Raw genomic sequence first — 25,943 nt, forward strand, 5'->3', positions numbered from 1 at the left:
CCACCTTTTCCCAGCTCCGTAGTGCTTCATTCAAATCGGTATGCAATTGTCATTCGGATGAAGTAGAGGTAGCAAATATTTAAATAGATTGGGTTTTATAATTTTTTCAGTAAATGATATTATATTACTGTGCATTTTTACTTTCCTTGCCCTATTAACATAGGTAAGGGAAGTATTGCTGTCCAAAAAAAATTAAGGTAACCTAATTTTTCTATACGTTTCGAGGTCCAAAAAAACATGATTTTTGGGCTACAAAATAATCTAGGGATAGTTTGAAAAGGTATCTTTACTCTATGGTTTTATATTAGAATGTGAAGATACAGATTATTAAAATTTACTTGAAAAATGAATGATTACATGATCAATTAACTCTACTCAAACTATAAATAAAGAATTTACCGAAGAGCATAATCAGAGTTTGTACTTCCCTTATCTCTAGCATAATTTATTTAGAACTGGCAGGTAACCATTGTTCCGCATGGGTCTATTATAAAACTTGACAAACTGAAAACTTGACGTAAAGAAATATCGAAGAATTGAAAATATGTTTGTAACAATCCGCGATAAATTAAAAATTGATACACTATATTTCAAGTTTCAATGCACTGTCATCACCAGGGCCGAATTGAGTGGCACCTAGACCCAATAAATTTTCCATTCCAACTCTATTTTAGAGTTACTAATTTTTTCTTCAATCTACAGCAGGCTTGCTTGAATAGAACATCACGATACACGACTTTATAATAATTATTGTAATATTTTAAAAATATGAAGGTTTGTACATTTCAAAAATTTTGGACAAAAATATTTCTAGCGGAGAAAAGCCCAACTAACTCAAGACACGAAAAATATGAGAGTGGCTAAGCCACGCCCTAATTCAACGAGCAGTCTCATTGGCCAATGACTAGCAAGTGAGCTGCTTGCTTCCTATTGGCAGTGAGCAGAAGAGGTAAAATGGCGACTACCCAACCCATATCCTTGTCTATCATTCTACAAATCAGATAGCTCTATCCTTTTCTACCTCTGCAACGTTGCCAGATTTATATAGTACAATGTAGAAATAATAATTAAATATAATTAACTAAATAGTTGACGTCTGTAAATTCATTATTGGATCATTAAAGAAACCTGATTAATAAAATAGAATAAGTTTACTTGATAAATAAAATATTCTTAACAAGAATGGACGGTTGATATTTCATCAAATATACCGGAATTAACTATATTCTATAGAAGGCAGTGGCAAGGCTGAGATTAGGCAACGCTGTTCTCCTATCTTTCTCCACAGTCATTATAACGTGGGCCTCACTCTAGCTAAGTATATTATTACTTTATCATCGATAGATCATTTATTTTGCTTAGAGGGTCAATGGGACACTTATAGTGAGGTCCACGTTGTAATGGCAGTGGAGAAAGATAGGAGAACAACGTTGTCGAACCTCTGTCTTGTCAATGCCTTCTATAGACGGTAGCTGATACAGGTTTATTGATGTAATATCAAAGGTCCATTCTCGTTTAAAATAATAAATTATATTTCATTAAGCAATAAATTATATTTTTTAATTATTTCATAATGAATTTACGTAATTAAGGTGAAATATTTTGTGAATTATTTTTTAATTCTACATTGTTAAAAGATGATTTGGCAAAAGAACAAAGCGAGGAAGAGATAGCGCTATCCGCTTTGTTGAATGATAGACAAGGATAGCATTACCATTGCTAATCAAACAATGCCATTATAACGTGAACCTCACTATAGAATAATTCAAAGTTGTAGAATTTACACTTCAAAGCTCTAAAACTAAATGAAAAAAGCAATTGGGTTAACTTATTGTACAACCCACACCCTGACTTATATGGGATATATTGACCATTACAGGTACCTATTGAACTGTGAGACAAAAAATGCTGACCTAAGCTTGTAATAAAATGCTTTCAAGCTCTTGCACCGTATTTTGACAAAGGGGGCGAGGGTGTGGAGAGGCGTTCAAAAGGTGGTAGGTCGGTTGGCTCTTTGTCAGTGACAGGAGGATCGACAAAAGCTTTTACTTTTTGCAAACTTTCAAATTACATCATGTCACTTTGGTGAAGCAGCTTTTCTCTCAAACTTTTATTGCGGCGATGTTGGCCTAGAGTAGGGTTCGCACTTTGCTTCCAATCTCATTGTCTACTAACTTTTCTTAACTTTTTCTAGTTTCTCGACAGAGAACACGATTTATTAATGTCACAAATCATGGAGAAGACATACTAACTTACTACTGCAAATAGAATTATTCTTTACAGTACAGGGTTATCATAAAAGAATGGTGCGGTTTCGAACATTGTTTAAAGAAAAACCAAATTACTTACAGTTAATGTTTTTTATTCACCTAATTTGTCGTCTGAAACAGTTTTTTACATGATTAATAACTTTCAATAAGTGCGCCCTTAGTCGCTCGACAAATGTCCAAACGATAATAATTTTTTCTCTTAACATTCGATAACATTTCTTTGATTATGGTTGTCATTGGTTCTTTAATCCTGTTTTAAAGTGGTTCAGTTCGCGATTTCTTGTGAATAAACAATGTTTTTGATGTAAATTTACAAGAAAAAATCTACCTGAACCACTTAAAAACAGGATTAATGAAGCAATGACAACCATAACCAATGAAATGTTTGGAGAGAAATTGATTATCGTTTGGATATTTTGTCGAACGACTAAAGGCGCACATATTTAAATTTATCAATTATGTAAAAAAATGCCTGAGACGACAAATTAGATGAATAAACAACATCAACTGTAAGTAATTTGGATTTTCTTTAAACCATGTTCGAAACCGCATCATTCTTTTATGATAACCCTGTATTAATACTTCAAGACCTGACAATACATTGTCATTTGTTATAAAGAATCAATACAATTAAAATGAGTTATGGAATAAAAGAATTACAACTTGACCTCTAATTGAATTTTATTAGTTTAATCATCAATGCAGTCAATAATATTAGTTATTTAAATTCAAGGCTGCCGATACTCTAAATTCGAAATTGTTATCTCTTTGCCAATGAGTATTCTTGGACCAGAAACGTGAAGTGCGCGAAATACACATAACCTTTTGGTCTTTACCAGTATTATTTGGAAGAGGAATAGTTTTTGATAAAGATTTTGATATCTATTATTATAGATCATTATGATCATGATAATTAAATTGATTAATTGAATCTCTATGATTTAAATGCTCGAAAAAGAGTTGATGTGTTCATGACAATCATAATTCGAAAATTGTGAAAAGATCAAGAGGCTTACATTTGCTTAGTGATAACAATCCACAATCTCTTTCACAACAATGATGAGCCTAATTCTGCTATACACATTGCCTATAATGAGATCCACGTTATAACGAGGAATCAATAATCACTCAAGTAGATATGTTATGTTCTACTATACATCTATTTATCTACATTTATATAAAAGTGAAATGGCACTCACTCACTCACTCACTCACTGACTCACTCACTCACTGACTGACTCACTCACTCGCAGAACTAAAAATCTACCGGACCAAAAACGTTCAAATTTGGTAGGTATGTTCAGTTGGCCCTTCAGAGGCGCACTAAGAACGGATTTGAAAAAATTTCCAAAGATACGCCCAAGATCTGCGTTTTTCAAGCGTTTTCTCAGCTTTATCGAGAACAAATGAACAGAAAATGTTCAAATTTAGTACAGAGGCTCAGCTAGGGTGTAATAATGATGAGTTAGAAGGAATTTGCAATAACGTCAAAGATACGCCCAAAATTTGCGTTTTTTTTCTCAGATTTATCGAGAAAAAATTAACAGAAATTGTTCAAATTTAGTACAGAAGATCAGCTAGGGTGTAATAATGTTGTGTTAGAAGGAATTTGAAATAACGTCAAAGATACGCCCAAAATTAGCGTTTTTTTCTCAGATTTATCGAGAACAAATGAACAGAAATTGTTCAAATTTAGAACAGAAGCTAAGCTAGGGTGTAGTAATGTTGTGTTAGAAGGAATTTGAATAACACCAAAGATACACCCAAAATTAGCGTTTTTTGCATTTTCTCAGTTCTTCCATCAATAGACAGAAAATTTTCAAATTTGGTACAGAGGTTTAGCTAGGGTCTAAAAATTTTGTGATGAGGTGACTTTAATATCTCATCAAAGATACGCCCAAAATCAGCGTTTTTCTCAGATTTTCTGCGTTTTCTCAGTACTTTGACTATCTGATGGAAAGAAGCATGCTCAAATGAAAAATGCAGGCGAGCGAAGCAAGCCCGCTGATCTCATTTTTGGACGATCCAGTTGGGCGGAGCCCCCTGGCTAGACGGATATGGCGAGCGAAGCGAGCCTGACGGCTAGTATCTATAATATTTTCAATATGTTATTGATACAGTCGATTGCAACTTGGTTATCGAAACGAGAAATCGATAACCAATCAAGTAGATCTGAGTAGTGTTCAATAGTGTTATTGATAAAGTCTATAGCAACTTGGTTCAGGTGTTGATAATATTGGTGGAATGAGAAGCGATTGTCAGCATTTAATTTATGCACCCTCAGTTCAAATAAAGCACTCACACTTTATGGCCTCTCTTGTCGCACTACTCACTATCATGCCTTATCCTACTTCCAACTCCAACACAACAACAGTGCATACAATGTTATGATACGAGTTTGGAGTGATGCAATAGTTCAATTTCTAACAAGGTTTGAGTTTGAACAAGTGTCTCGCAACTCTACAATGAATGACAAATGCCTTTAGTGAGGTGCAAGTTATAATGGCAGTATTTTATTAACATTGGTGTTGCTATCCCTGTCTATTATCTTAGTATCATCGTTGTATTATCTTTGTTTCATCTCTGTATCATCTTCTTATCATCTTTGTATCATCTATGCATCATCTTTGTATCATCTACGTATCATCTATGTATCATCTATATAATTATCATCTTTGTTTCATCTTCGTATCATCTATGCATCATCTTCATATCATCTTTGTATTGTCTTTGTTTCATCTACCTATAATCTTCAAAAAGTGAGGTCCACGTCATAATGGCATTTGATTAAAATTAGCGTTGCTATCCTTGTCTATCATCCTTATAATCATCTTCGTATCATATTTTCATCATCTTCCTATAGTGATGTCCATGTTATAATGGAATTATTTGATTAGCATTGGTGTTGCTATCCTTTTTTATCATTCGATAAAGCAAATAGTGCTATCCTTTTCCACCTCTGCAAAGTTGCCAAATCATTTTCCATCAATATTTAGAAATATAATTATTTGACAAAATATTCAATCTCAATTATAAAAATTCATTATTTAATCACTAAAAAATATAAATACTTGACAAATAAAACAAAATTATTAATGATTGATAAACAAGAATATATATTCAACATTGAAGTGTCCCCGCACAGGGTATATAAGGAACCCTTAGTTGTGAAGTTGGTCACAGGCCTATAAGGAACACAAGTTAGAAATTAGAAAACAATATTTTATTTGCTTTTTGGGATGTATTCTGTTTGAATAAAGAATAATGAAAATAATGAAGAGTTGATATCACATCGAATATACCGCCATCAGCTATATTCTATGGAAGGCAGTAACAAAGCAGAGAAACAGCAACACTGCCTCCTATCTTTCTTCACTGCCATTATAATGTGGACCTCACTAGGCTATAGCAAGGTTGAGTTGATTGAATTGTCTCACAACTCTGTGATGAAGTGACAAATGCCTAGTAATTGGGTTACACATGACAGACTACACAACAAGGCATACTTCGTCAAGTCATGTACACGAGAAGTCAATGACACGACTCACTTCGAATTCAGTTGGTAGCATTGTTTTTGAGTGGTTGATACTTCGTCAAAACAATTTCACAGCACTATTATTAGGTTATTTGAAAAAATGATGCTGTGAAACTCGACGCACTGACCAGCTCAACTTTCCAATTGTTTCAGTTTTTCACGAAGTAGGCATGTGATGAACTGAAATCGTGAGGAACTGACACACTCCTCATTGTACAGTACGAAAAATTACCAGCCACCCTAAGAGCAAACACAGGACGTGAATTTAGAGCTTTTATGGAAAAGAAACTTTTAAACATTTGTGAGTACTTAATCGAGGAATTTGGAACACATTAGGAAGTGAGCTAGGTTGTTAAATTGTGTGATGATTATGTGAATATGTATTTTCAACTATTGACTACATCAGGGGTTCCCAACCTTTTTTTAACAGGCCCCCCTCTGTTTATTTGGAGACCCGCCACGCCCCCCTACACATATCAGTTTTCCATTTTACAATACCCCATTTCCACAGTGCCGTACATACCAACTCCTACTTGTTACGGTGAGTAGGTAGATTTTTTATTCACTTTTTAATGCAGTAACGCAGATTGGGAATTAAAACAAGTATTTCATAAAAAAACTAATATAATTACTGATACAATAACTTGTGTTTTGTAGTTTAAAAATCTGGTGTGGTACACTCACACAACTTTCCTTGCTCATTGATCTATAAGCCTCATTCTTAAGAGAGGATAATTTCGGGGAATAAAATTATGCCGATTGGCGGCTAAATAATTAAAACTATGATTATACTATTGTTATTGTTTTCAGAGTACATTTTCCTTTGTTTGAATTTTGAAATTTGAGGATTTTTTTAAAGTTGTCAAAACAGCTGTTATACAAATGAAATATCGACATGTGTTCTTTTGAATAAAATGCTCTACCTACCTACCTCACGCACGAGAAGGAGGTTACAAAGTAAATTTCTCAGGGATGGAGTGGACCCCCTGTTAGTTTCCCAGGGAGGAGACTCATGCCAGTTAATAGAGCTGATAAATAGCTATTCAGGGTATGAATTTGAAAAAATCGGTCAAATCATTTTTGAGAAAATCGTGATAGAAATTTAACAAAATTCATTCTTCTCAGGAATATTAAGGAGCTCCTGCAATTTTTCCAGAAATGAGACTCATGTCAGTTGATAGAGCTTATAAATAGCTATCTAGGGTATAAATTTGAAGAAAATCGTTAGAGCCGTTTTCGAGAAAACCGTGAAAAATATGGTTTTTTAGCGATTATCCGCAATTTTTTCCGCCATTTTGAATTGAATTTTATTGAATTTCTTATTGTCGGATCCTAATAGTATAAGGACCTTAAGTTAAAAATTTCAAGTCAATTGGTTAATTAGGAATGGAGTTATCGTGTTCACAGACACACACACACACACACCACACACACACACACAGACCAACACCCAAAAATCATGTTTTTGGACTCAGGGGACCTTGAAACTTATAGAAAACATGAAATTAGGGTACCTTAAATTTTTTTGGAAAGCAATACTTTCTTTACCTATGGTAATAGGGCAAGGAAAGTAATGAAACGTATAGAAAACATGAAATTAGGGTACCTTCGATTTTTTTGGAAAGCAATACTTTCCTTACCTATGGTAATAGGGCAAGGAAAGTAAAAACTCTAGCCTTCATCGATAAAGTTTATAAAAGTTTAAAAAATTCTGAGGAAATTATGTTTGTAATTTTTTCAATTATTTGATTTGGGTGTCACGCCCCCCCCCCCTGGTTATTCCCCACGCCCCCTACCAGGAGGGGGCGCCCCCAGGTTGGGAAACACTGGACTAGATAATCAACAAACCACTTTCATGGGTGCTAAATTGAACAGATAATAACACAATCTGAAAAATAAGTGAATTATGCATCACACAATATATACAATTTTAAACAAATCTACAACTTGCGATTAATAAAAAAGTGAATGAACTGACCGTTGAGCGCGGCGAGGTTCTCTAATTCGATGTTGTTGGTGACGTTGAACCTTGATGAGTTCTGTCGCTTCTCCTTCTTGATGTTCGGCGAATACTTGATCTTGTTGACAACAACTGTGGGGGGCGGAGCCGCAGGCGACAGCTGTTGTGGCTGCTGCAGCTGCTGCTGCTGCTGACCCCCGCTTTTAGCTGCTCCCTGTTCAACACAAATATTACAAATCAGTAACTAATTGTGAAACTAGAACAGTTAGCATTAGGGACAGACAACTGAAAACTTATGAAATTAATTTAAAATTGAAATTTATTTGTTTTTTCTACAAATTCATACTATCACATAATGTCAACAAAGCTAAAATTAGCAGTGGATACAGAAGAAGGGTGTCGTAAGTGCCACATAACTTCAGGTTTTCATATCTCACAACAGTAAAATTTTATCTGTACAAGAAACCATTAAATAAAGAGTACAGTATCGATATTTCAATAGTTGAAGTATTTTAACCCATCGTTATTAGTGTTTATCACATCAAATTATCAACACAGTTCAAATAATATCAACATATTGCCATTTAAAACCCAAAATATAACCTCCCAAAACCTTTTCCTTTACTTCTAAAGGTAGGCGCACACAGATAGTCATCGGACGGACGGCACGCATCGGACGATTAGATTTGATGTATTGTTTTCAATTGGAGTGCGCATACCTATACGATGCGGATAGGTATGCGCACTCCAATTGAAAACAATGCATCAAATCTAATCGTCCGATGCGTGACGTCCGTCCGATGACCATCTGTGTGAGCCTACCTTAGAGATACGTTTCCGTTTGTGCGTAAATGCCGTCGTCGATCACGACAAGGTGAGCATCTCAGATTGGGTAGATTTCAATTTGTCTGAATAACATGAAATATTATGTTAAATTATGTTTTAATGAGGGAGGTTGAGTTTATACTTTAAAATGGCAATATCCTATATCCTGTTTATATGTTTGGATGTTTATATGTTTGTATTTCACCGGATCTCGAAAACGGCTCTAACGATTCTCACGAAATTCAGAACATAGTAGGTTCATAATATAAAGATTTGATTACACTAGTTCTCATCCCTGGGAAAACTCTCTGAAGGACATTAAAAGGTTAATTATTATTTATCCTTGGAAAAACAGCTGATAATTATTTCGTCGTCTGTTAGTGATGGAAGTGAGTGAGCGAGTTCATGTGTGTGGGACTGTGTCAAAATTATGAGTCAACTGTTGAACTTTTGTAATCATTCAATCAGGTACTTAGTGCCGGTTGCAAAAAAGCCGGGTTATTTTCAATCTTGATTAATTCCAGTAGATCCATATTTTTGAAATGGTCTTCTCTGATTTGGTTCACATGAAGTTAATCAGGATTACAATTTAACCGGCTTTTGTGAGGGAAATTTTTGCATTCCTCTGTGAATTAATCTCAATTTACTGTTATTAGATAGAACATTTCTGTATGAATGTTATTATAACTTCTTCTTTTCTAATGAATTTTTTATGCTTCTGTACTCCAGAGCGAAGCTCGGTCCCCGATATTGTTGATATTATTAGAATGTTCTGATTCTTGAATAATAAACACAAATGATGAAAAGTTATTTGATCAGCTGTTTGATTAGCACACTTGAAATTTGGACAATATGAATGTCAACAATGCTTGTCGTTATCGACTGCAGAAACGAAAATTCACCTTAAAACCTAATTGAACAGAACCTTGCAGGTTATAATTCATGCACTAGACAAATTGAAATCTCGCAGCATTGAGGCATCCCCAGGAGAACTTAAATCTCACAATAATAATAATAATAATATTTGTATGGCTTTTATTCCGGCCCTGACGGAAGTTCCATCTTGCCTGAATATGTCATTTGAGCCGTCAGTAGGTCTTACGACTGCCATACTTCAGCCGGGACCGACAGTTTAGCTCACAAGACTAAAGTATGATTGTGAGTTTGTGAGATTCAAGTTATAAAAACAGTGGAACAGATAGGAACGCAATGTTGCCACATTTTCGTTTGTACCACCTTGGCAAAAACTGATTGGCTTAATGAACGATTTGGTAACGATGCAGAGGTAGAGAAGGATTGAGCTATATTATGCTTTGTCGAATGACGGACAAGGAAAGGGATATTGTGACTGATAAACTAAAAACCTACCCTTGACCATTTAACAATGAATTATGAAATGAAATAATGAAGATTAAAATGTTATAAATTGAAGGGTATTGGCTACGGAAGTACGATTCTTAGATAGAAGCGATATCAGTAATAATTTACAATGTTGTTGATCCTACTTGAGAAGAGATCCAATAAACGATTTTTAGGCCAAGTAGCGAATGAAAATTACGCCAGGCATTAAACTTCTATTCAATTCTAATATCACAAAAATGACAGATTCATTTGTTGTTATTGAATATCGGGGACCTAGCTTCGCTCTGGAGTACAAAAGCATAACAAATTTATTACGAAAGAAGAAATTATAATAACATTCATACAGAAATGATCTATCTTATCACAGTAAATTGAGATTAATTCCCAGAGGAATGCAAAAATTACCCTCACAAAGGCCCAGTTGCACAAAAGCCGGTTTGTATTTCACCGGATCTCGAAAACGGCTCTAACGATTCTCACAAAATTCATATCATAGTAGGTTTATAATATAAAGATTCGATTGCACTAGGTCTCATACCTGGGAAAACTCGCTGAAGGACATTAAAAGGATAATTATTATTCATCCTTGGAAAAACAGCTGATAATAATAATTATTTCGTCGTCTGTTCGTGATGAAGTGAGTGAGCGAGTTCATGTGTGTGGAACTGTGTCAAAATTATGACTCAACTGTTGAACCTTTGTAATTCAATCAGGTACTTAATGCCGGTTGCGAAAAAGCCGGGTTATTTTCATTCCTGATAAATTCCAGTAGATCCATCTTTCTGAAATCGTCGTCTCTGATTTGGTTCTCGTGAAGTTAAACAGGATTAAAATTTAACCGGCAACTGGGCCTTTTGTGAGGGAAAATTTTGCATTCCTCTGGGAATTAATCTCAATTTACTGTTATTGGATAGAACATCTCTGTATAAATGTTATTAAAATTTCTTCTTTCGTAATAAATGTTTTATGCTTTTGTACTCCAGAGCGAAGCTCGGTCCCCGATATTAACTAATAAATACCAACTAACCAATTATATCAAGGTATAATGAATCTTTCCCAGTACGGAAATAAGATTGTCTTGTTATTCGAAGTACTTACATTTTTCACATGGCTTTGTCTTGTCTATTCAACAAGGTCTTTACTATTCAATCTCTGTTTACCATTAAGTAATGTTCAAAGCATATTTAGAAATAACATTGAAACAGAGATAAAAATTTTGAATACGAAAATAGTCTAAATGTTACAATAAATTATGGGTAAATACCGTGTCATGGCAAGTTACAACTCTAGTTTAGTAATCCAAAATGACATAAGGAGCATCATAACTCTTATAAACATTTTTAAAATCTACTCCCAAGGTAATTACCCAAAATTAGGAGTTGATTGTCAAGTCAATTGGACAATTACCAACCAAGAAAACTTTCAAGCTGTATAATTTTAAACCATCAGGTATACTGATCAATAACCAAACTCATCACTATAGCAAAGTATTTCGTTTCAGTTAAATTTCCTAACGATGAGATAATCGTGGTTTTATAATGTAAACATAAAATAGAACAGTTTGCATTTCCAGAGTCGTTAAGTCATGTCAGAGGCCCTGAATTGATCAGTTGCGACCTGAAAACTCTGACACCAGACCGGAGATATTATTATTTCCTGAGTGTTGAGTTCGAAAAATAAGTGAGAGCACTACCAAATGAGAGCGATGAGAATTTCCTTGAAACTAGATTTAAATATAAAGTATAAAAGTAAAGTATAAATATAAAGTATTAAATATAAATATAACCAGTTACTTGTATCTATAGCTATGATATTATATTCACTGAGTGGATGTCACAGGAATCGATTGTCTTTTAAGAGATTCACGTTATAAAATCTGTGGGAATGATAGTACGGCATGGTTGCCAATTCTCTTTTCTCACAGCCTCCTATAAATAATAGAATATCTGTGAAGCAAGACATCCCGGTATATATTATATTTATTCATTTATTGTACAAAATACTACAATCATAATATAAACTAGGCTAAGCCGGTAGACTACTATTTCTCTCCAAAAAAGTTAATTTTGTCCAAAGGTTGAGGTATGATATCACACACTTCTTCGTCACTTGATTTTTGGTCCAAGAATAATGATTTGAAGATTTTGAAAAAAAATATAAAAGTAATAAATGAATTTAAAAAGTATAAAGTAAGAGTATATTAACTGAACTAAAAATATATAAAAGTATATTATATAATAATTGTTGATCCTTCTTAATAATGATCAATTCTATCTCAAAATATATTTCATTCCAAAAAATATATATTTTCATGAAATAATGATAAATTTTCATAATTGAGATGAGATATTTTGGTAGTTCATTATATTTCTTTATAGCATACAAACAAACGATTTGGTAACCGAGCTCAGCTAGAGAAGGATGGAGTCATCTGCTTTGTGTAATGATAAACCAATCTGCTTTGTCTAAGGCTGGGCATACACAGGTTAGTCAAGACAAGACTAGTCACGTTCAGTCACAATACTTCACATAGTTGCTTATGACGCAACACACACTGATTAGTCATTGCAATTAGACATAACTCCATAAGCAACTATGACCTGACCTAACCCAACCAAACCTAACCAAACCAAACCTTACCTAACCTAACCTAATGACCAGCCTTACATTCAACTACAACGTTACAAGAATCATTCATTCCAGCGTCATATTCACAACCACACACACTAAATCAGTGAACCTACTAAAGATATGGGTCTATGTCAAACGAGGCAAACGACAGAAGAGTCCTGCGACATTCGAGACCAGCGACGGTAGAGACCTGCGACATTCGAGGCCAGCGACGGTAGAGGACTCCTGAAAAAGAGGCCTCAAATGTCGCCTGCGTTAGGCGACAGTTGAGGCCTCTCTAATTTTTGTACAGCCCCGACAGTCGAGACCTGCGACCGTAGAGGACTCCTGAAAAAGAGGCCTCAACTGTCGCCTGCGCTAGGCTCTCCAGAATGGCAGACAGCACCAAAAGAATTATCATTTAATTAGTATGGATTTACCAGCAATTGAATAATATATTATATCCCATTATTCCTTCCATATTATGAATAAGTATTGTAACTTTACTGTAAATATACCTTAGTTGCTTCTTCATAAAAAACGAAATTTTCAAACTCGTAAATACCTTTTTGATTCTTGGATGTCAAATTCTCAGTACATTATAGATGTAGGATATTATTCTACAAATCAATATCCTGTTACACTATTGACCCATTCGTACAGGTACAGTCTGGTATCGCAGAAGGATGTCGCCTGCTGCAAGCGACTCTCTAATTTTTGTACAGGCCCGACAGTCGAGACCTGCGACATTCGAGGCCAGCGACGGTAGAGGACTCCTGAAAAAGAGGCCTCAACTGTCGCCTGCGCTAGGCTCTCCAGAATGGCAGACAGCACCTAAAGTCGAGACCTGCGACGGTAGAGGACTCCTGAAAAAGAGGCCTCAAATGTCGCCTGCGTTAGGCGACAGTAGAGGACTCTTCAATTTTCGTACACTCCCGACTGGAAAACAGTCCTCTACTGTCGCGACCCCAAAGATATACACGGTTATTGATTTGTTTGACTTATACGAGAGACAAATAATCTCTATGAATTTGTATCTTTACTCTAAGCTTATACTCACATGTGATCCCAGGTCACCCCAACTTTTTTTCCTTTTGAAGAAAGATAGTGCACTCAACGACATTCCAACGACAGTGAACGGATGAGGCATTCGTAGATCTCACTTGACAACACTTTTCAGACTAGTAGTAGTATATTTCACATAACACACTTGCTAGCATAATTTTCAACACATTGCACTTTCAACAGATAGATCTTCAGTGAAACATTCCGTGTTGAAGAGTCAACGCATTTCACGCTAGACTATACACTTTCAATAGATCGTCAGCGAAATATTCATAGGAGAAGAATCAAGTTATATCACTGTCACTACTGCTACATTTCGCCTTCAATTTTCCAATGTCTTCATCACACTCAACAAGATGAAATAAAATCCTAGATGACTAAAATAATTTCTCATTTATAAATGCAAAGATATATTGGATTTCTTCATTAACGAATTTAATTTATTTGAAAATAATTTTCTTTCTATTAAATTCGTATGGCTTTTGTTGGTGGGGAGTCCCTTGCGGGAAGGTCCCACCGCCTGAATATATAATTTAAGCCGTCAATGGGCCTTACGACTGTCATACTTCATCCGGGACCGACAGTTTAACGTGTGCATCCGATAACACGGGAGTGATCTGGTTAAAAAACTTTTGGTTGTGAAAGGGTTTGAACCCGGGATCTCTGTGCTGCTACGCAAGCACTCTATCCACTATACCACGGATTCTTTCTATTAAAGAGCAGGCTTGAAACTAGTGAGGTCCACGTTATTATGGCAGTGGAGAAAGATAGGAGAACAGCGTTGCCTATGTGCTGTCTTGCCACTGCCTTCTATGGAGAATAGCTGATATTGGTATATCTGTATATCTGATTATTTAATATCAACTGTTCATTCTTGTTTAAAATAATCAATTATATTTTATTCGCCAAGAAAAAATATTTTTCAGTGGTTAAATAATAAATGTTCATTATTCAGATTGAATATTCTATTAATTAGTTATCTTTCTACACATTAACAAACCATAGTAACCTCAAGAACAAAACTAGACAAGAAACGAGAATAAAGTTCTATGATACTATTGCAGTTCCGACTCTCCTTTATGGAAGTGAGAATTGGATTCACATACGGAAAATGGACAGACGAATTCAAACTGCAGAAATGAGGTTTCTATGGAGTGTATTTGGCTGCACTAGAATTGATAGAATCAGAAATACAGATATAAGACAGGTTTTATCGATTGCTCCTCTGCATGAAAGAATTATACAAAATAGACGCAACTGGTGCAGTCATTTGAATAGAATGCCCCTTGAAGTCAAAAACTATAGACCTACTGGAAAAAGAGATGTAGGGAGGCCAAGAAAGAGATGGGTACCGGAACAGGTTGATTAATAAACCCTGAAGTGGAGATGATGATGACATTGAAAAACGATTTGGAAACGTTGAGGAGCTAGAGAAGGATAGCGCTATCTGCTTTGTCGAATGATAAGCAAGGATAGCAACACCTATGTTAATCAAATACTGTCATTATAACGTGGACCCCACTATAAATTTCATACTGAAACACCCTTTCATTGATGCAATCAATGTATGATCGTTTCCAATTCATGATTTGATTACCAAGTTAATTGCACAATAGAGAAACGTCAATTTCAAGAAATGGGATTGTTTACACAACTGACAAGTTTCAAGGATATTCAAAAGCTTTAGTTGAAGTGACTGATTATCAAATCAGGAAGGCGTTGTTATAATAATAATTCCCTACAACATGAGTGGTTCGGTTTTCAAATTTAGTCTGGCTAATCAATGTGCTTGAAGATAAGTGACGATGTACTGAAAAAAGGGAGCTGCTAGAGATATGGAAACTCATTTCCTAATAATTGAAGTCAATTACTTGTTTGAAAACTGCCTAATACTGTACCGATAACCAATGATAGGTGAAGAAGTCTAGATTTTACATTGTTCAATATTATAATCCAACCACTCTAAACTAGAATAAGTTTCGAAATTTGATGAATTTCAAACCATCATTCAATTAAAAATCATTCAGAAAGTTTATCATGAGATGAATTTAGTTTCAGTTTCTATAGCATTTCTATAGATGACTAGTTTGAATATTTGAGCTGACAAAAAGTTGAAAAAGTTGAGCTGACAAAATATATGAGCTACAATAAACTTATTGGGCTTCAAGCCTGTTGTTCCTTATAATGGTTAAATAACTCTAAAATTATTTGTATTCTATCACCAGAGGCTGCGCCAAAAACGATGTATAACATATCCACCACAGACAATCAATTTGAATATCTGGTACTGCCATAAGATGTACAATCTGATTGAGCTCCTTCGTTCTAGTAGGGGATTAGATGTCGGGGAGACTAGTTGACGGTAATGGTATATTTTGCCAGGAGATTTACTGACGCCTATGATCAAAATTGCGAGGAGCTTAGTTGTCAAAGAGACAGGTTGCCGGCGACCGGTTAATTCTATTCTATGAGTATTCTGTTCTACTTGGACAATGGAAAATAATGAAGCTGGAGGAATTTGACTAACCTGGAGGAATTCTATCAAATACAAGCATGTTTGTTGACAATCAAACAAACAATATTCTGTATTGTTTGTTTAATATTTCTCATATGCGGACAAGCTTTTTGAGCTTTGCATTATGTGTATTATTATTTTCAGTCTGAATTCACTCTGTCGTGTATCTATAAGTTATTATGTAGCCTAATTTGTATGACTGACAAATCAACATTTTTTCATTTTCATTTTTCGTCCCACTGACCACCTATGAAAGGGGTATACGGATTTGTCAATTATAATCTAAGTCGTCAATCTTTGCATTTCATAATGAAAAGGAATTCCTCACTGGAATAAGGACAAACCTGCAAAAACCCTCCCTCACCTTAATTCTATTCTTTTCAACATTTTTTCATTTTCATTTTTCGTCCCACTGACCACCTATGAAAGGGGTATACCGATTTGTCAATTATAATCTAAGTTGTCAATCTTTGCATTTCATAATGCAAAAAGAATTCCTCACTGGAATAAGGACAAACCTGCAACAACTCCTCCCTCACCTTAATTCTAAACTTTTCACCTGTAAGAGCCTTAACGCGTGTTGGTAATGGATTATAAAGCCGAATCCCTGCACTCCTCACCCCCTCTCATTCATACTAGTTCGATGAATGTCGTCTCTTGTCTATATCTGGTATTGTATGAGTGGAACAACAGTTCTCCTGTATTTAACCTATCTTTATTCTTATCAACAAAACAAAGAGCCTCCAAAATACACCTGATAGTGTGAGAATCTTCAACTTTTTGAAATCATCTCTACAACTTGCTCAAATAGATTCACCCACCATCACTTTTGAATCCTAAATATATGTATTGCATAGTTGAATTTCCACAAAAATATAACACCGTATGAAAGAAGAGAATGGAACACAGCAAAATAAACGGAAAATGTTATCAATAAAACTTTATCAAACTGTATTAAAACTCATTATTATTATTTTTGTTTTTACTTCAGTAGGTCATTTGACTGGCTACCCATCAATCAATCAATAGAAAATGTGATCAATGAAACTCCACCAAACTCTGAACTCAGAAACTGAGCTAAAAAGCAAACTTCGTGTTTATAAAATGCAGCAATAAGAAGCAGAGATAGAGATGTCTTGTTTTTGAAGATGGGAGAAGAGCCTTTCCGTAACTGCTCTGCAACCTTCACCGAATTTAAATCTTTTGACGCGTTGCTTTCCATTGGTTTCCTATGTAAACGGATGCGATTCGCATTGTAATGAACTTCTGAGTAACTTCCGAGGTCGCAATGCACAGCACTAAACTTCCATGGCCTCTGTCCAAACACTCACTGACTATTTCAAAGGAGTAGGTCAGCGTGAAATAAACAATATTTATAAGCTAGTTGAAACATTGGACACAATGATCATTGAAATCTTCATGTCCGAAATAAAACTGAGGGAAGGTTTGTGTAAGGTTAGTGTTTTATTGTGACATCCGCATCTCATTTTATAATAAAAAATCATCAAGGTATCGTATCGATCACAGGTTAGCCTTGGTGTCATCAAAACAAAATCGTTAAAAATATTCTGCAATTGATTCTGTGAAGAGGAGCTATTTGAAACTTTTATTGCAAATTCTATGCCAAGTGAAATGAAATGCACTGTTAATGTGTATGCTAAACTTGACAAAAAGATGCTAAACTTGACCAGGCTCGAACCCGGAACCGAACAATCATTAGGACAGATTTAATTGGAATACCATTATCAAGATTAGACTGTGTCATACGTGTAAGATGACACTAGACTTCACTAGGTCATCAAGTTCATAATCGAAGTTTGTGAAATTCTAGAGCTCATTTTCACAAAAGCATGTTAAATTTCAACCGTGATGAATGTCATAAAAGTCTTCTATCCAAAACAGTTGTCCCTGATTGGTTCTCGTTATATTTTATTCATCATTTACAATCACTTAAGGACAAAGAAACAGACTACAGTCCAAAACTTCTTTTCATCCCAATTTCATAAAATAAATTGTCCTAATAAAGGTTATGTGCGACTTTTCAATTCTTCTCTAATTTCCACATTGAAATAGAACACAAACACTTAAAACAATTAATTTTGAAATTAGAAAGATTAAGATCCGAATTGATAACAAAATTCCTTCTACTTAGCGGTTCGCACTCAAAACAGTAAAAAACAATATGTCATAATTTGGTTCTCATTCCATTATATCATTGGTTATCATTATCAAAGAGGAGTCGGTGATAAATTTATTATGGTAAACAAAAATGAAACAAGAATGCATATTTTAAGAAGAACTGTCATCTTTGCTCCTTTTAATGCTTTGTTGACATCACTCCCTTAATCTACATAACCGTGGCAATTACAACTAGAAATGTCATCTCGCAACATTGTTCAATAAAACAGGCTATGAAACCAGGCTACACTCGTAACATTAATGCAAGATAAAAATTATAGAATTCATTTCGTTGTTCCAAAATTGGACCAGAGTGCAACTCAAGGCTGTTGAGAGTTTAGTAAATGAAGTGACAACACTTTATCCCCGTTGATGATAGTTGAGATAAAACTAGACAAGAGTGGAGGTGGTGGAGGAGGAAGAGGAGGAGGAGGAGGAGGAGGAGGAGGAGGAGGAGGAGGAGAAGGACGACGACGAGGAGGAGGAGGAGAGGATGAAAGCTGACAACAAGCACGTTCCTTCTTTTTCAACCTCAGAGCAGGTTGAAGTTTAGTCTCTAGTTTTGAGGGTGAGTAGAAATGTCAAGTTCACTCAGTCTAGAATGTGTCCTAGATTTATCTACCTGGTGAAGACTAGAAAACCATGTTGAAAAACAATATTTAATACTAGTCATTGTTATTATTGACCGAGCGAAGTGAGGTCTACGATTCAAGTCGACGGTTTGGCATTTCTCTTAATTTTTATATGTTGCGCATTTACGGCGAAACGCGGTAATAGATTTTCATGAAATTCGACAGGTATGTTCCTTTTTAAATTGCGCGTCGACATTTTTGGATATTTTGCATTTCAAGGATAATATAAAAGGAAAAAGGAGCCTCCTTCATACGCCAATATTAGAGTAAAAATCAGACTATAGAATACTATTCATCAAAAATCAGCTGTCTAGTGGACTATAATATTACCCGTTCAAAAACATCGAACATCTTGAAAATGTAGACTATCTTTCCATCAACGTTAGTAGACAGTTGACTATAATACTACCCGTTTAAAAACATCGAACATCTTGAAAATGTATCTTTCCATCAACGTTGTAGACAGTTGCAGCCAGACCTGATAACAGCGCTCACACCCACATTCCGGAACGACACGTCACGGTACGATAGGACAGAAAGCTCTATGTGTATTTAGGATTTTTTCTAACAATTTAAATTGATAAAACTATTTATTAATTTTTGAGAAAATATAACAACAGGTCAATGTAACTTACTGAGCGCGAGTAACTTACAGAACTACTAGTTTTTATAGATTGCTGCAATATATTCATTTAATCTTTAATCGATTGTTATTATATTCAGAGTGTGTGATATACACTCAATCTCAATTAATTTTATCAATTTAGGTACTTTAAGCATTCAAGAAGCCTCTGATTAATGCCTTATTTTCCGCTCCATCTCATCAACTCGAAAATGCAATGATAATGTAAATGTCTTGCTCTCATTTTCTCACTCACTCCCTAGTTTTCATACAGTGACTCAGTATAAAAAAAATCTAAGAACTTCAATAACAAATCTTACATTCAAACTGTGTGCCATCTCAGTCAATCTACCTAAAAAAATAAATTTTAAAAGAACAGGTTTTGTTGTAGAGCAAGATATGAAGGTACAATAAAGCCGGGAATGAAAGAGCTTCCTTCTTATTATTCAGTGTTAATAACATCCCTTTTATTATTCATCCTTTAATAATGTCTTTGTTGAACTTGGCGTTTGATTCAAAACAGTCAGAAGTGAAAAATTGAAGTTTCAATGAATGCTGTAGCATTTTTCTTCAGAAATTCCTCAATTCAATTCTGTTTCATCATGGAAGCTACATTTATTATTAACTTGGATAAATGAAGGTTCGCATTCAGGGAACAAAGAAAATTACATCACAATCAACATAATTTCAAGAGACTTCTAAAATGTATAACTAATTCTGTAATCAAGAATTCAACTTTCTGTGCTGTTATGAAGGTGATGCTTAATAGATATTCATAGTGTATGTAAACGAGTTGATATTGTCAAAAGCACTCCGATTTATTGAAGCAATTCGACACACTAGTTTCGGTTGTTAAACCATTATCAATCTCTAGAAAGCTTAAAGCTTAAACATTGAACATCAGGATAAATTGTATGAGTGCCCTACGATTCCAATGAGCTGTTGACCAATGACAGTTGAACTCGACTGTCATTGGCCAAGACTAGACACGCCCAAATATTCCAAATTTTGTCATACACGAAAAGATTCAGCAGAAAAATTGCCTACACACAAGCTTCGAGTATATATATAATATATATATATATATATATATATATATATATATATATTATATATATATATTGATTAATTTGATTGAATAAAGCAATGCTAAATATTTGAAAATTATTGATTCGATGTAGCTGTAGAATCATTGTTAGTTCTAACCAAAGATCAAACCGTAAAACCGTTCAACTTTTCGATGAAAAGACTGGAATAAATCTTGTTTTATAACTCTTTATCCTATTAACACTCATCCAATAATCTTGATTCAATTATATCATGTAATCTAATAACTTGGCACAATTAACTGAATGCGAACATATTTTTCAATATTTTTTTGTAGTAATTTATGCCTCTAAAATGATTACAGTTTTCTTGTGAATTCTTTCTCTAAAATACACTCTTCTTCTGCCTTTATTCCAAATACTCTGTACATTTTTATCAAAATTCGTACATACTAATACGTTAAATAGGAATCTTTAATTGAAAGGACATCAATATTTATTTATTGAAAGGACATCAACATTACATCACTATCTTCTAAACAGAAGATGATGCTTGTAAAGAATATCCTTCAACATTTCCTTTCCAGGAATAGTAATCTCCAAAGGAAACAGGACAGTGAAAAACTTGTGCGACAGAGAGATGAATAGATAGGGAGCGAATGAGTGTGTATGTGTGTGAGAAAGAGAGATAGTAAGAGAGAGAGAGATATATAGAGAAACGATCCATTGACAGGGTCTGGCAGTTTGACGCGAAAAGTCATTCAGACTTGACACTAATTGCATTTGGACGATGACCATGCTCTAACACCTATTATAAGACATAACCATGGCAAGGCACTCTCGGCCACTCTGGCAAGACACGAGGCTACCTACCATTTATATAATATATAGTATATAATATGTGTAATAATATTGATTGAAGCATACGAACGACCTTTAAGACACAGACAAACACACAGACAAACATACAATAAACCTGGACATGCAATTTAGTCAAAAAAATGACGTTGCATTTGGCTGAATTTCGCTCAATTTTTGCTACACTTGGAATATCTTAAACTGTACCTCAAAACGGAAATAGTTATTTGTGCAACTAGTGCGCAAAGTGACAGTTTGCTGCACCGAAAGAAACGTTTATGCACGAGCCGTAGGCGAGTGCGGAATGATGGTTTCTTGAGTGCAGCAAACAAACTTTGCGCACGTATTTCACATCAAATTTTTCCTACAGTTACCATTGAATATGAAAAGTGGGTAATTATGGGTAAAATTCCCTGAAATCCATCAAATATTTTTCTGTGTAATTTTATTATTAATAAAAACCTTAATTTATTTAAAATTGAATAATAATAATTGAATTATAATGATTAGTAATTCAATTGAAAATATGTGACTGCTTGAAGGGGGTTTATCTTATGTAAGCATTGAAATGACTATAATCAAGGCACATAATAAATAGGTAGGCAACGCTGTTCTCCACTGCCATTATAACGTGGGCCTCACTATGAGTATTACCAACTTAATTCTGATTTTGCTGCACTGGTGCTCCATATAACCTACCAACTATTTTGCGTTGTCATGCTGCAAATCTGGAGTACGCAAAGTACTCACTTTGCGCACTAGTGCGGAAAAGTGATTCTTTGCGACCTGCAATTAGTGCAGGAAATGGTCACTTTTCAAGGTATCTGTAGGAAAAATTTATATTCTATTACGATGCTCTGGAAAACTGATATATATGTAAGATGATACACATATAATATGTGTTATATCATTGATTGAAGCATACGAACGACCTTTAAGGCTGTGCAAAGGCTAAAAATAAACTTTCTACTGGTGATATTTTTCAAAGTTTCTCGATTTGCATATAATCAAGCTATCAAAATAAAATAGTTTTCTCAGGAAAACATTTTTTTCCGATCATTACTTTTCGAGATATGAGCACCTAAAGTTTATATTTTTGGGACAGAACATTTCAAATTCGGTAAGAGTTAAATCCATGAGATTTAGAGGATAAATTCTTCATGGTATTGTTGATCAAGTAGAACAAAAATTTTCTTAGAGGTTTGAATTTTTGGGACAGAACATTTCAAGTTCGGTGAAAGATAAAACCATGAGATTTAAGGATAAATTCTTCATGGTATTGTTGATCAAGTAAAACAAAAATTTTCTTGGAGGTTTGAATTTTTGGGACAGAACATTATTTCAAGTTCGGTGAAAGATAAAACCATGAGATTTTAAGGATAAATTCTTCATGGTATTGTTGATCAAGTAGAACAAAAATTTTCTTAAAATATAAATTTTTGAGAAAGTTATTCAATTTACCAAAAATAACTCAACTAAAATTTATTTTTGGTTATTTTTAGTAAATTGAATATCTTAGTTATTTTAGTAAATTGGTTATCTTAAAAATTGATACTTTTAGAAAATTTAAGTCTTATTAGATCAACAATACCATGAAGAATGTATCCACTAATTCTCATGGATTTAACTCTTATCGAATTTGAAATGTTCTGTCCCAAAAATTTAAACTTCAGGCGCTCATATCTCAAAAAGTAATGATTGAAAAAAAAGTGTTTTAATGAGAAAACTTTTTCATTTTGATAGCTTGATGATAATTATACAAATCGAAAAACTTTGAAAAATCTCACCAGTAGAAAGTTTATTTTTAGCCTTTACACAGCCTCTCAACGACACTCAACGACAAACAACTCAAACAGACACTCAACGACAGACAAACATACAATAAACCTGGACAGACACCAACTTCAATTTAGTCAAAACAAATGACGTTTCATTTGACTGAATTTCGCTCAATTTTTTCTACACTTGGAATATCTAAAACTGCACCACAAAACGGAAAAAAATATTATTACGATGCTCTAGAAAACAGATCTACCCCAATTTGCCAAACAGTTGACGAGAAAAGTAGAAGTAAATAGATAAAGGTTTTTGGAATAGAAAAAAGATGCAAGAATTGTTTGAAAACAGTTTGAAACAATCACTATTCTAGACAGCCTTCATGAATGAGCACACGTAGACTACAAATAGACCAGATAAGACTCCAAAGGCAGAAGCATTCGACAAACGAATCAACGACCACAAAAATATACACTGCATTCAACTGAACAATTCACAAACTGCAAGGATGGCACGAGCCAAATGTGATTCCAACAGAAATCCTGACGAAATATTCCCAACAACTGAATAATACACATTGATTATTTCCTTCCAACACTCAAGTTCAATCTCCGTCTCTTGACACTCTGTCTCTCTTTCTCTCTCGGTCTCCCTCTCTCTCACTCAATTTTGTTAGAGTTAGTAGGAAGGATACTTTGAATATTCTTTCCGAAGAATGGACATTGATATGTCCAAAGCTCCGCGAATTTATGTAGATGCATAACAATATTATCTATTTATCTATAGTTATTACAAATTGCTTTTTTCATATCATATAAAGTTCAATAATTATAATTTTCTTAGTCTATATTATGTAAATTAATCTATAATTTTGCTGTATTGTAAGCTATTGTATGTAAGGGTATAAGCCAGTATTATATTGTAATCTACATAAATAAAGTACTCAATCAATCAATCTCTTTCTCTTTCTGAGAATGGACTTCTTAAGGACCAAACTTCACAGTTTCATGTGAAAACATTACAGTAGTACCTTAACTTTTGCATATTTTATCATTTTTCTTGCTCAATATTATTGTAGAACTCATTAGTTTAATATGATTCACCATGTTATTTTACTGCTACTGGTATTTATTTTTAACGCTAGAACGTAAGTTGAATTATGTTTTGTTAAACACATGAATAAAGGAATCTGAATCTGAATCTCTCTCTCTCTCTCTTTATGTGTGTAGCATACATGAAAAAAGAGCTCTAATCTCGGACCAGTGCATCCAAATACTTGAAACTTCCCACATAAACGTTCCTATCGGTTATCAGTTCTAAAAGCGTTACTCCTATCCTTTGTATGTGTCTACTATTTTTACTCTCCTCACTGCATTCCATTGCTGGGTTTGACTCTTGTTTACTCGAACTGTGCATCAGCTTGTATTAAATCTTTTCTATTGCTGGAGAAACGCATTGAATAACATCTGAAAAATTTCTTACTATCGTTAGATCCACGTTAAAATGGCAGTGGAGAAAGATAGGAGAACAACGTTGTCGATCCTCTATCTTGTCAAAGCCTTCTATAGACGGTAGCTGATACAGGTTTATTGATGAAATATTAACTGTTCATTCTCGTTTAAAATAATCAATTATATTTTTGACAAACAAGAAATGATATTTTTCAATGATTTCATAATGAATTTACATAATTCACAGGCTGTGCAAAGGCTAAAAATAAACTTTCTACTGGTGATGTTTTTCTATTTGTAAACTATCAAGCTATCAAAATGGAAAAGTTTTCTCGGGAAAACATTTTTTTCCTCATCATTACTTTTTGAGATATGAGCGCCTAAAGTTTAAATTTTTGGGACAGATCTAGAGGATGGATTCTTCATGGTATTGTTAATCTAGTAAAAAAAATTCTGAAAATATGGATTTTTGAGAAAGTTATTAAATTTACTAAAAATTACCAAAAATAATTTTTAGTTGAGTTATTTTTGTTAATTTTTGGTAAATTGAATAACTTTCTCAAAAATCCATATTTTCAGAAAATTTTTATTTTACTACATCAACAATATCATGAAGAATTCAGCCTCTAGATCTCATGAATTTATCTCTTACCGAATTTGAAAAGTTCTGTCCCAAAAATTTAAACTTCGGGTGCTCATATCTCAAAAAGAAATGATTAGGAAAAAATATTTTCCTGAGAAAACTTTTTCATTTTGATAGCTCGATGATATACAAATCGAAAAACTTTGAAAAATATCACCAGTAGAAAGTTTATTTTAAGCCTTTGCACAGCCTCAAGATTAAATATTTTGTTAATCAATTATTAATTCAAAATTCTACATTGCTGAAAGACGAACTGACAACAGAGCAAAGCGAGAAAGAGATATCATCTTTGTTGAATGATAGACAAGGATAGTAATACAATTGCTAATCAAACACCTCACCATAGACCTCACTATAGATACAGTATATATTCTAATTAGATGATTCTCATAATTTTCTATTCTAAATTAACGTTTTTAAAGCATCAACATTCTATTACGATTAATAATGCTAATGGGCTGGAGATAGATCAGCCCATAGATGAGATTAGAATAGATAGCATAGACAGAATATAACAGTGTCTATTCTGATTAGATGAGTCTCATCTACAAGTCAAAGTTCATATGAGTCGAACAAAAACTGTAGCTTTGTGAGG

General features: G+C 34.1%; 1 protein-coding gene across 1 annotated transcript in view; it reads right to left on the reverse strand.

Annotated features, from left to right (window-relative positions):
• LOC111047607 (serine/threonine-protein phosphatase 2A 56 kDa regulatory subunit gamma isoform) overlaps positions 1–25,943 on the reverse strand; it is a 116,724-nt gene that overhangs the window by 79,907 nt on the left and 10,874 nt on the right. Inside the window, 2 exon segments of the mRNA XM_039426487.1 lie at positions 7,784–7,979; positions 13,623–14,004. Coding sequence (XP_039282421.1) covers positions 7,784–7,979; positions 13,623–13,712 — 286 coding nt within the window. The 5' untranslated portion in view covers positions 13,713–14,004.

Source organism: Nilaparvata lugens, chromosome 4 (assembly GCF_014356525.2).
Source record: "Nilaparvata lugens isolate BPH chromosome 4, ASM1435652v1, whole genome shotgun sequence".
Classification (NCBI taxonomy): Eukaryota; Metazoa; Arthropoda; class Insecta; order Hemiptera; family Delphacidae; genus Nilaparvata; species Nilaparvata lugens.